Source organism: Nesoenas mayeri (genome assembly GCF_963082525.1).
Source record: "Nesoenas mayeri genome assembly, chromosome: 2".
NCBI lineage: Eukaryota > Metazoa > Chordata > Aves > Columbiformes > Columbidae > Nesoenas > Nesoenas mayeri.
The window spans coordinates 70,139,028-70,151,784 of NC_137543.1; the positions used below are offsets into that span (position 1 = coordinate 70,139,028).

The 12,757-nt window shown below is 39.1% G+C and overlaps 1 protein-coding gene across 1 annotated transcript in view; it reads left to right on the forward strand.

Annotated features, from left to right (window-relative positions):
* The window catches only part of TMEM245 (transmembrane protein 245), a gene marked incomplete at both ends in the record, with an annotated part of 78,183 nt that overhangs the window by 48,925 nt on the left and 16,501 nt on the right, over positions 1–12,757 (forward strand). Inside the window, 2 exons of the mRNA XM_080340388.1 lie at positions 2,731–2,853; positions 7,602–7,747. Coding sequence (XP_080196514.1) covers positions 2,731–2,853; positions 7,602–7,747 — 269 coding nt within the window. The remainder of the gene's footprint in view (positions 1–2,730; positions 2,854–7,601; positions 7,748–12,757) is intronic.

Genomic DNA, 12,757 nt, shown 5'->3' on the forward strand with positions numbered 1-12,757 from the left:
CGTTCCCAATATTGATTGAACCACCTGATAACTGCATTCAAAGTAACTGCAATTGCATACTCCTGGTTGTCAGCTCCTTAGGCTAAAGCTTCTATGGAAAGTGATAAACAAATGCAGCCTATACTGGAGGAACATACTATTTTGAAGGAAACTTTCCCAGCCCACACTAGATGTATGTTCTCTTGTAGCAGATGGACCAAACCCCTCACCAATATCAGCTCAGCTGAAATGTTGCAAGTGATGGGGTGTGGGGAAGGGAATTAATGATTGCTGTGGTTGCTATTTAGAAGACTGATCAATTAGGCTGATTTTAATTTTTAAGCCAAAATTTTACTAGACCAGTTTTCGTTAACAACATACTTCATGCTAATGGTTTGGTTTAAAAACTATTAATTATCATTATATATTCAAAGTGGTCAGTCCTTAGCAGTCCTATCCTTCATGAACTGTGAGGATAGATCACCATTGTGGTGATGCTGTGTAGTTGGCACCAGTATCCACTATCCTTGATGGTCTGAGTCATAGAAGTCCAAGTGAGGAAGCTCAAGAGCTCTTAAATAAGGAAAGCTGGAACTGAAAAGGACATCTTCTTCCCTCAAATTAAGGAGCTTGTCCTTTTATTAGGTGTTTTGGTTTCTGGACAACTCCCACCCCTCGTCCTCTGCCCTGGACTAAGTATTGTGTGATATTTAGAGAGGCATTACTTTCCGAGGTCATGACAGGTGCCTTATCCTGTTGCTTGAGTGTTTTCTGTTTGGTGGGTTTGGTTTGTTTGTGGGTTTTTTGCTTGGTTTGGTTTTTTTGGTGGTTGTTTGTTTTGGTTTTTGTTTGTTTGTTTGTTTGTTTGTTTTTCCTTCCTTAGTTGCTACCACGTTTTCTTAAAGCAAAGCAGTCTTTTCCTGGCTCTTAGGTTTGTGCATCTTCAATGCCTTCTTCCTCAATGAATTGCTTATGTTTCAGTGACCTTTGTTTTCAACTTATGTCCCTATTGTCAACACCTATGCTGCTGTTTTTTGATTAAACTCCACATCATAACAGGAGAACTGTGGCACCAAGCTCCTGTTCACATGCCAAATTCTAGTAACAGGCTTGAACAGCTGGGACAGGAGCCTTGCACAGTTAGCATACAACCTACAGCAATGGCAGTACTGTTTTTGTTGAGTACCAATAGAAATGGCTCTGCTTTGGCTACAAACTGTTCCCTTGAAAATCACTGTTTCTGTGTTTACAGTCCTTGTAGTGTAATGTACATTTAATAAAGTACCTGGCAGCTGCATGAATTTGTACCACTGCTGCACCCCCAAAATTAATTTTTAATCCATAGAAGAAGGGATGGGTACCAGTGAGTGATTATTTTTTCAGTAGAATATCCTCTTGTAACCTCACTTGAATTCTCAAGAGACACTAATAAAATCTGTTCAGAAGATGAGCCTTAAAATTAATAATTGCCATTAAATAGTAAGAAGCATGCACTAAGTAGATCTTTCTGGTTTTACTATGTGTTGTAATTCCCTGTCACTTCCCCTAGCACTTATTCCTTCCCAAGTTAATGCTTAATAAATTATGTTCTATGTGTTTCACTCAGTTCCAAAGGAGAGGCGATCACTTGGCTCACACTCTTTTGTCTGCTCTACAAATGCCAACTACCGGTGTTTGTTTTGTTTGTTTCAGTTGAGTCTAACTGATTAAGGTATTCATTAAATCAGGAGTAACAGAGTAACTGCTAGTTTTGAATTCTTCATTTACAGCTTTGAACCTAGAGAAGGGCTTTTGTGGCAGAACTTCTACAGTTTTTCCAGTGATATTAGTCTGAAAGAACTTACAACTTTTTATTTGTAACCTTGCTTCTTTTCTTTGTTTGAATCAGTTTGGCTAATACATGCTTACTGTTTTTCTTCTGAATGAAATATTTGTTACAAAATGATGATGCGTGCATTTAGGATGCCTCCTTGTGCCATGTATTAATGTTCGTAATGTCTCGTGAAGTTGTTGCTCTATTCAGATTGATGCGTCTGCTTCCATACATAAACTAATTTGGCAATAGTGGGTATTCTGTGTTTAAAGGCATGTCTCAAAACCACACTTTAACTAATAAGCAATCAGTTTCCTAAACAGTACAAAATTTAATAGATTGTCTAGCGTTGTTTGATTTATTTCCCATAATTGCTTGACTAAGTGATGTACCCCTTCTCAAAATCACAAGTTGTGTGGTCTGCAGACATTATAAAGAACATGCATCTCATTACCATAAAATATTTTTAAAAGTAAAGTAGTAATTCGATTATTTGATTTGAAGCTTACACCAGATTTATTTCTACCTTGTGATATTACTCCTTGTTTTTTGTGTTTTAGCATTTCTGCTTTTGAAAAGGTGATTTTTTTCTCCCAAGGCAAGATATGCTTTCAGTTGATGGTGATGGTAATCGAAATAAGAAAGTGACTTTAAAAAGTGATTTAGATTTTTTGCAATTTTGTATAATGAAATAGTTTTGAGCATTGGGAGAAAAATTCTAAAACATTGTAACTATCTACATAGAAACTTGTCTTTGGTAAGGTAGACATTTCACTTGATATTATCTTATGTAATTTAGGAGTGAGGGAAGACAATTTTTTTATAAAATGTCTTCTTTGTATGGCTTGATGGAGATGAAGCACTTTCTAAGCAGTTCTCTGTCCTAGCTTATACTGTCTGGTCCCTGACTTTGTCTTTGCTTCCTCTTGCTTTTCCAGATCCTGGAGTCCCTGTGGATAGTGATGAGTCGCAATGTGAGCCTCTTGTTTACTACTGTTACAACACTAGTGACAATCGTCTTCCATAGTGGGACAGCTCTTCTCAATTTTGTGCTTTCAGTGGTAAGTAGGATGTCATCGGTTTACATGGTCCATTGTACTCAAGGAACCTGATCGCACTTGTTGTAACAGTGAAAAATCGGACCTAAAGCATTGAAAACATCTTTTGACCTTATCCAATACCAAAAATCTTTTAAGATGGTGCAACTTTCAAATCTGGGGCATTCTAGGCAAAGGACAAGATTCATGCAACTTCCACATTAAGGAGCTGGCAGTCTTCCTATCATTCATGGAAAACTCTTGTTTTCTGGCCTTGAGGATACTGAGCTGTAACTTGTGAAATACTATGTCACTGAAATCTTAGGGCATGTCCTCATAAACATAAACATATCCTTAAACACGCCAATGCTCTTGGAAGCGGCTTAAAATTGTAACAGGGAAATATCAGCAAAAGTATTTATTATTTCACAAGGATTACTTTATATTCCCTTTTTTCTGAAGTGTCTTCAGCAAATCTGTGTGACGGGGTTGTTACATTGTTTTTATTTAAAATCTGTGAGCTCTTAATTGCAGAATGCTTACTTCACAAAGTTAATTCCTATTAATATTATTGTTCACGCTGACTAGTAGTCTCTGAAACCCTTTTATTAAAGGTGCTTTCTTTAAAGGATGTATTATTAATACTTTTTAGTGTATTATGTGAGCTAGATGTTTATAGTTTATTTTGTTTCTAAACACCACAGCTATGTGGAGGAATTATAACTGTAGAGGTAACTTCTTCCCATTTGCTATGACAGCTGTTACTTAAAATAAAAAACTCCTAAAATGCTGGCCTGGGACCTTTTCCTGCTTTAACTTAACAAATACTGATCTTGGAAGCTTGACTGAAATACACGTCCTGGTTTTTAGTTCAGGATTCAAAAACATTTGTTAGAAAACAAAGTGTTTTGCCAGTTGAATTTTATCGCCTTCATTGGTACTTGCTCGGGAGAGAGGTCTTTGTAGACAAAGCTGCAAAATTGAAATAATATTTAACAGCATTTCAAGGCAGCTGTGTGGATTCTCTCCAATATTTAAGAAAGAACAGATCACAATAAAACTTAACAGAATAGCTGTCTTAAACTGAAGAAAACACTGCCGCTTCATTTTGTTGTTCTCTAGTTATCTTTCAGTTAGTAAAGAAAAGATTTCATGGGAATATTTCATTTATTTTCTTCCTTAGTTTACAACTTCACCCATGATGACAGATTGAAAACAGTGTCTGAGAAGTTAGTATACTTAAAATCGGATAGTATTTGGATAGTAACTGCAGATGATTTCAATGCGCTCATTGCTCAGACACAAAATTTAGCTCTAGGTACCTAATGGCTTATACCGAGTTCATGACATGCTCTTGCTGTGATGGCTGATCCTGCCTTTTTGTCGGTCAGTGGGATCCTGCTGCTTGCTGTGCCACTGTGCAGTCAACTGGTTTAGCAGAACTAGTTGGGATATTGCTATGGTGGAATTACTTGAAAGATTAGATGCCATAAAGGCTACTCTATTTCCCCCACTGCTGTTGTAGGTTGAACATGTTACTTAAAATTGTGATATAAAGCTTTCCCCACCAAAACACATCAGTCCTCCACTCTTAATTTCTTGGATAAACCATGAGCTTATATAGGAAAGATCTGTTTTAATAAATATATGGGTTCTTTCTGTAGATTCTTGATAACTTTAGCCTTTGAAATGCAAACAGCAGAACTGGTAAATTAGAAATACTTTATCTTCTAAGAAATAAGGCAAAAAAATCACTGAAACACTTTGTTCTGTTAGCCATACTTTAAATACACCAGGGTGTGGGGAAATACTTGCTTCCATTTCTATGCACAGAAAATGTCTTAAATCCTGGTGTTCTTGTAACTGTATGAATTATTTCTTTTGAAGGCATCTAAAATTTGCATGCCTACCTGAAGAGTAGTTATTAATGCTGTGAAGCTCTGTGGGAGAGTGCTATAACTTGGCCTTGTTTGCACTGTACATTTCATAGGCCATTGTGTCTATTCAAAGGCTTGGTTTCTTACCTTTAAGAAAGTCTTTTGCAAAAACTCGTACTATAAAAACTAGACATATTTTCTTAAAACATGAAAAGATAAATTAATGACAATTGTTTTAATAATGTTTAGTGTGGGCTTGTTAACAGGTTACAACTGAAAGGACTTAAATTTAGGATATTCAGTAAATAGCCTGCACTAAATAAAGACTAATGCAGTCCATTATTTGAGGCAATAAATAAATGAAAATGGTAGTCGTCGTGGAAATTTGGCTGACCCTTAAAGTACTTTTTAGGATAACTTAACTGTTGTGGAGACCATGTAGAAATAATAACACTGGTTCTTAATTTTTCCTCGTGTGTTTTTTTTTGTTGTTTTTTTTCCTCTTTCCCTACTGCAACAGCTTAATGTGATAAGCAGAGAAAATCCAAACATGACTCTAGGATAAATCACTGCGGCTTTCTTAACTTTCGTGATGTGCATTGTTACTGAATCCTATTTGGTATTATGTCATGCTATTCATGTTCCTTTCTTCAGAGCTAAGGAGAAACACTCTCCAAGAGAGATGATGACCAGAAGTGACCTTGATAGTTCTTGTTCTTGTGGGGTCTTAAGGCATACTTATATCTTTTGCTGTAGCTTGATTTTTTTTTTTTTATTCCCCAATAATTCGCTTTCCAAGAGTGGATTTAACAATTTAGTTTTTCTTTAAGCTGAAATTTCAGCATGAACTGTTTCCTGTTCTCTTTTGGAAAGTCTTGAATTAGGAAGTTTACTGTTTCCTGGGAAAACTCTCACTGTTCTCCAGTAAGGAGAAAGAGCTTTTGTATAGAGTTCATTTTGAATGTGAAGGCAAATAGCTTCTGAGATTTTGATTGTTCTAGCCTAGTTGCTCCACCTTTGACTGCTACCTGATGCAATATCCTATCCCCACCTCCCTTGCTTTTTAATGCAGTTTTGGAAAGGAAGTTTTACATTTTGAATGAACTGAACCCTAAAGCTAGGTAGGCAGATTTTGAGCACATTTTATATGTTGCTGTGGTCCAACCAGCAGTGTCAGTCGAAAAATCTGACTCTCTTGAAAATGCCATGTCTGTGTTTTGACAAAAGATATATTTAATGGGTTACTGAGGGAAGTTTTTTTCCTAAATGTGAAACAGAAGGAACTCTCTTAAATTATGTCTAGGTAGAGCTGTGTTTAAAAGAAAGCACTCTACTCTAGCCTTAACTGTAGTCTTATTTTTCCATTTCACAGGATTCTTAGTTGCTACAGAAGAGTTTTTCTAGTTTGAAGTGGCATAAACTAATTTAAATTTTCTAACAAGATAATTGCTGATATGGTTAGCTTTTCAATCAATTACATTTCAGTTTAGTTTTAGTCATCTTGAATAAAAATTGAAATAGTGAATTATCCTTTAATTCAGTCTGTGCCCCTCTCAAATTAGAGAATTTAATATTTTGGGCTACCAAACAAATTCTACAGCAAGAAATAGTAATCCATCAATTGTTTAACAATGGAAAAATCTTATTATTTTGTCTTTGGTGGATTCTTCCTCATAGTCATCAGCAGGATCTTGAAGTGTTGCTTAGGAAACAAGTGAAGTCATGTCTGAAATCTCAGGTGTCCTGTAAAAGAGGTCTGAAAATTTTCAGACTGCAGTTCATGCAGGATGGGACGTATCTTTGTGCTGCTGAATGTACTATTGAGGCTGTTCTACTTGCTTGAAGAGTCAGTAAGCCACTTGATAGTAAATTATCTTGTTCTGTGACTACTGCTTCTTCTTGCATTTCTGTACCTATTAAGCTAAAGCAAATATGTTAATTTCCCGAAATACTGATAATCTAACATGCAGTTGATTTTGTATGGTGCTGTGGTTACATACATCTTGTCTTAACAGGAATTGAGTTTCCTGGAAATAAGGAAAGTGAAAGAATTCTTTTTAAGCTTGCGGAGAAAGAAAAAAGATCTAAGGCTTACAGATGAAACAAATATAAACTGTGGTTTACCATTGGAGCATATAGAATGGATATTCCTTGTTTGAGGTGTTCTGTTTCAAGCTGGACACATTTCTGTGATGTATGCTTAGCCCAAGAAGTTTCTGAACCCACTAATGGGAAAATAAGGAAAACAAGGAAGACATAGTAGACTACAGTGTACAGGAAGCTAATACCATCTGATTGTACTTTTTTGGTCTTTAAACTGAAACACTGGAACTGTCATCACTTCTGCTGAGACTCATCTTCAAACTCGCAGTAGGAATATTTAAGTAAGGATTGCCAGCCTAATAAATATTATGAATTTTCTGTTAGTGAGTTTTTATTCTGGTCATATCTGATATATCTGATATCCTGCTGCATAATTACTCTTGAGAAAAATCAGTTATTTGGCTTTATTTTTTTTTTTTTTAAATAGGTGTTACTATTCAGCAATTCCTTGATCTGCTAAACATGTTGGAAAAACCCAAAAAACAAACAAACAAAAAACAATTAGAATGTTGATCTAGGTAACCATTCTAGTTGTTTGATGTAGTTGTGACTTTGGGAAGAGGTTAAACAGGGGGAAAAGTTTTATAATGTTTAGCTATAACTGTGAGGTCCTTTGTGGAGCAGAGGAGAAAATTATTCTTCTATCTCTGCGTTTCTCTAAATCCAAGCTTGTGGAATAGTATTTTATTTTTTGCCTTTCCAATGAAGTTCAATATCTGAAGCATAGGTGCATACTGTAGTTCTGGGAAGTATTTATTGACTTTTACATTAAAACTCCAATTTGTTTTGCAGGTGATTTTTCTGACAACACTCTTCTACCTATTGAGTTCCAGTGATGAGTACTACAAGCCAGTAAAGTGGGTGATAAGCCTGACACCTTTGTCTCAGCCAGGTCCCTCCTCAAATATAGTTGGCCAATCTGTAGAGGAAGCAATAAGGTATGTTGTTGATTTCTTGCCCTTTCTGGAAAACTCCTTTTTTAAATTTGATGTTCAACTACAAATACTTAGCAATTGCAACAGCTCATGTTTCAAAGATGAGGAGCAAATCTCAGAGATTTTCGAGCAATTTGACTGGACTTGCCTGAAAAATATGTCAGAGTTCTGTGCTGTATCGAATACTGCTATTTTATAAAACTGATACACCCTCCACATCCCCAACCCATCAGGAAGCGCGGTGCTTGCAGCTGTGTTGGCATTAACGGCTGCTGCAGCTCAGTAGGAACAGATTTGTGTAGCAAAACAGTTGAAATGGAGGACCTGATATCTGTGCTGTATGGATTTCAGAGTTATTTACTTTGAACTGGTTTTCATCTAATGGTGGGGACTAAGTACCCATTTGCAGCTGACGTATATTCAATGTGCTTTAGAGTGCATTTTCCAGTTCAGTTTCATCTGAGAGAAATCTAGTTCTTGATCTCCATGAATGAAATTACACCAAAGAGAACAGGAGAGCGCTCTCCTTATCCCACTTAAAACACTACTGTACCACACCTCCAGAGTGCATCCACAGTGTTTCATGCTTAGTTACCATTCTTATGTTTCACTTCTAAACTACTATGGTAATTGAAGGAGGATTTTTTGTGGCTTTACATACAGTTCACTGAGATTTTGCAATAAGCAATTCTTGAGGTGGTTCAGTAGTGTATTTCATTCATTGCAGATGAATGAAACTGTCAGCTTTTACTTGGAAGCAGCTTGAAATATACGTTGGTAACCTAATAAAAGGATTTAAAATATGGTGTTTAAGTCATAGCTCACTTTTTTGGAAGAGTTGATGGACTGGGCAAAGTCAACAGGCTCCATACTAAATTCTATACAGCCACTGTGTATTACATCAGTGCTTTCTGTGTTGTCTTGTGTATACATACAAAATATCAGTAGACTTTAAACTGGCTGATATTAAAACTGGTTTCCAAACTCACTGCCAAATGTTTGCCATTGTTACTAGGTGTACTTTACAAGTGAGTGTTGGTACCTGTTACTGGAATTAAGTGGCTTCTGGGTTCATTTTAACAATGAGAAGGTTATATCATGCTGCACAAGATCTTGAACAACAATGTTAACTACTGTAGTTGTTTGATATGAAGGGACAATCCAGGTAGAAAGCAACAAATTTGGAATTCTGCCAAAAAGTTAATAACCCTTCTCTAGAGTGATTGCTATTGAGTTTTCATTGATCACGTATTTACTGTCTTAGTTCTGTCTCTTCTGAAGAATACAAGTAGATTTAGAAACTGAAACTTGTCTAGTGAATTGCTCTGTTTAGCCCTTGATAGAGCAGAACAGTGTCAAAAAATAGGATATGGCTTCTCTGGACATAGATACTCTGCAAAGAGAATTTGACTTTATAGGTCTGTGACACAGATGACCCAAGGTATTTGCCAGACTTTAGTGGTGGAAAGCAAATAATGTTAGAGAAGCCATAGGAAAATGGGTAGGAAAGAGCCAGTGTGCATCAGTAGCTGCAAGTATGATGAGAAAAGACAGTGTCTGAAGAATGTGGTATGTGAAGGCTACATGTCATATCCAGGGGAACTCAATCTGTGTGTTCACTGAGGTAGCTTGGATCAGTGATTCGTATTTGCTTGTTTGGAGTAGCCTTTACTAGGTGCCTTATTTGAATTTTTTGAACACTTCTGGGATTTTCTGGGTTCTTCTCTCTTGCTTAGTTGTACCTAAGAATTTATCATAATGCTTCTGGATTACCTTGCATTCCACTCAGTACTTACTGTGGTCTTCAGTATGTAAATATGAAAAATATAGTAACAAATTCCTATTAGTTTATGCATGCCTGATGTGTTACCATATGAAAAACAGCTGCCACTACAAGCCATTTCTTTGTCACGAAGTAGCAGCTATCCTTCGTTTTTGAAGAAAAGTTGTTGCTGGAGGCGTAGGAATCTAAAAACAGCTTGCTCCGCTTTGTCTATACAAGGCATGTAAAACGGATGTTAATGTTTGATCATAGCATGGAAGAGATTCCATTTGTGTTATGAATTATCAAATAATAAAACTTTTGTAGTCGCTTTCATCATTAGACTGACAGCATTTACATAACATGAATTCAGCCTTAAAATATGCATTTAAGTTGAGGAAAGTGAAGATCAGGTTATAAATCTTGAAAGTCACTAGCTGTGTTCCAGCTCCCATCACTCTTCAGCACGCCATAGCATGTTAACAAAGCTAAGAGTAAATCTAAATACTCCTGTCCAAAGGGCAGAGATCCTCCTGGAAAGCGATGCAGTTACATCTCTGTTGCTCATGGACCAAATGACATGAAAATACTTTCTCTGTGTTGTTAGTCACTTCCGTTGTTCTTTCACTTAAAATGTGTTTGTGAAAAGAAGTAGGGAACTTAGATATGGTTGAGAAAGTCTCTTCCTTCATGGCCTTTGCCATTTATTTGTGAGTAGAAGAGCAAGGGGTGAATATGAGGAGGGCAATCGGCAAAAGGTTTCTGTAGCCCAAGAAATCCCTCAGGTTGAAGCTGTTATCCAGCAAGCACCTAATCAAACCAAGACCATTTCCTGTTGCAGTTTCTCTCGTTAAAACTGTGTTGTGATTTTTATTGTACTGGCTATAAGTAGCTATAGATTTTTCTGAATAATTTTCTAACTGCCCTGGTGATGAGTTTGCAAAGAAACTGACAGTTCACAGTTCACGTCTATTGATTTATGGGCTGTATTGAGGTAAGAATGATTTTCAGCCTATTTTCTGTCAAGTATTGAATCTGACTGTTTCTGTCACAATACCTCAGATACTAAATTTGACTTTCCTAGTCAAAGACAGAGACCAGGAGGTGTCACAGGAGTGCAGATGCACTCATCAAAGTGCCAAATAAGAGAGGATGAAAGCATTTTTCTTCTTTTGTTGTTGTTTATTGTCCAGCCATGAAGATGCGGCAGCTGGGCCGCAGGTAGGGAGCCAGCCGGGTGCTCTTGTGATGCTGTTTGGCGCCATCTCTGAGGGCCCCTTTCCTGGGGCTTGCTCTCCCCTGCCATGTTGCTTGCCCAACAGAAACACTGTCTCTTGGGCACAGGAAGCGCCATCCACCTCCTCTCATGAGCCCTGGGCTCCAGCCCCGCCTCATCCCATCCCTGGAATCCCCTCAACCAGATGGTGGCAAGAACATTCCTGGAGGTTTGGGACTCCTCAGTGACCCCACAATGAGCTGGTGCCCTGCAAGCAGCACAGCCCCCTGCGCTTGATAGTGGCTGAGAGGGGGCAAAGCATCCAGACATCCCGCTGGTGGAAAGTGAGGCCCAGCCAGCCTGCACAAGGTCTGCCAGCACTCCATAAAAGAATTGCTGATTGTCAAGTGTTGTGCGGACTCTTCTTCCCTGGGTGTCCCCTGGCCCAGCCCCTGGAGCGTGGAGAGGGGCCGTCTCTGGTGCACGGAGCCCTGGGACAGAGGGGAGCAGAGGGCCTGGTGTCCTTGGGCTGCTGCACCAGCTGCAGGCGAGCCTGTGAGAGGCCACCAAGGGAGGTCCTTGGGGTCAGGAGGTGGGAAGGGGTTCAGTCAGAGGTGTACCCTTGCTCTGTTGGCTAGTGAGGAGCACAGAGCTGCTCACTGCTTTCAGTCTCTTGCTTCCCTGTTCTGAGCAATAGCTCTCCTGTTTTGCTGGAAGACCCAAAGGCAGGTCGTGAACTAGAGGCTTCCAGCAGGTTTTGCGGAAGAAACTCTTGCCATTCTCAGCCATGTGCCAAGAGATGGCTCAGATGCACACAAGCAAAAAGGTGACATCAGGGAACAGGCAGCACAGCTTCACCAAGGACGTTGTGCTGGGGCCAACACGAGCTTTGCTTTGACAGGAGACTGTCCCAGTGGGACAAGGGGAGAGCAGTGACTGCCATTGACTCTGACTGGGGCAAGACACATGATGCAGCCTCCCACGGTGTGTCCAGCTGGGTGAGGTGAGGACAGGAGAAGGGGACCACATGATGGGAGGACCCTGCCTTGTGCTCTGCAGGACAAATGGCAGCCAGAGGCAGCTGGTAGTGCTGGTGTGCCGTGGGTCAGTGGTGGGGCTGATGCTGGTGATGTTCTGGAGGAAGGGCCTCGGTGGTGGTGGGACAGGCCACATTCAGCAAGGTTGTGGGTGTCTCTTTCCATCCAGGGAAGGCAGGACAGCTCATGCTGAAAGAACCTCAGAAGAACAGATTTTGAGAGAGGTGCTTAGAGGTTTCACCTCCAAGTTGCAACTCAGAACAGCTCCTGTTGGATCCTGCTGCTCAGGACTTTGTTTAATCATGTTTGGATGCCATCAAGGATGCCTACTTCACAGCCGCTTTCGGCACCTGTGTTGTTTCTGAGTAGCTTTGTTGTAACACTCTTTTCCTGTTACCTACTGCTGATTTTTCCTGGACCTACTGCCCTTCATTCAGGTTTAGTCAACCATGAGGTCCCTCTGAAGACTTTTCACTGTAGATCAGAGGTAGGTTCCTCCAGCTGGCCTTGTGTTCCCCTCACCATCTCACAACCTTTTAGCTGCTTCCATAATGAATCTGTCCTGGAGTGTTGAGACCAGGAGTGGACAGAGGACTCAAGATGAATTTTCCAAAGTGCCAATTAAGAGAAGAGGCTTATTTCCTGGTTTTTTTGTTGTTGTTGTTTTCTTGTTTGGGGTTTTGTTAATGGAGGAGAATCACTTCCAAAGACGTGTGACCTCAGGGTTTTCTATCGGATGTATGAAGTACTGGTGCTACTTCCAGTAAAGCAACTCATTCAAAATTCAGAATGCCAAATTATGTGCAGGAATTTTGTGTGCTATTGCCTGCAAATAAGATGGGAAATAAAAATTTAGGAAAATGGTAATAATCCCAAATACTGCTAATGTCTCAGTAGCAAAATAGCTTTTGTTCTGTAATAGTTTTGTTCTTTCCTGCCCAGGTGGTTCATCTGTTTTTCCTTGGTTTGCAATCAATCTCAGATCTTTCTCACTCCCA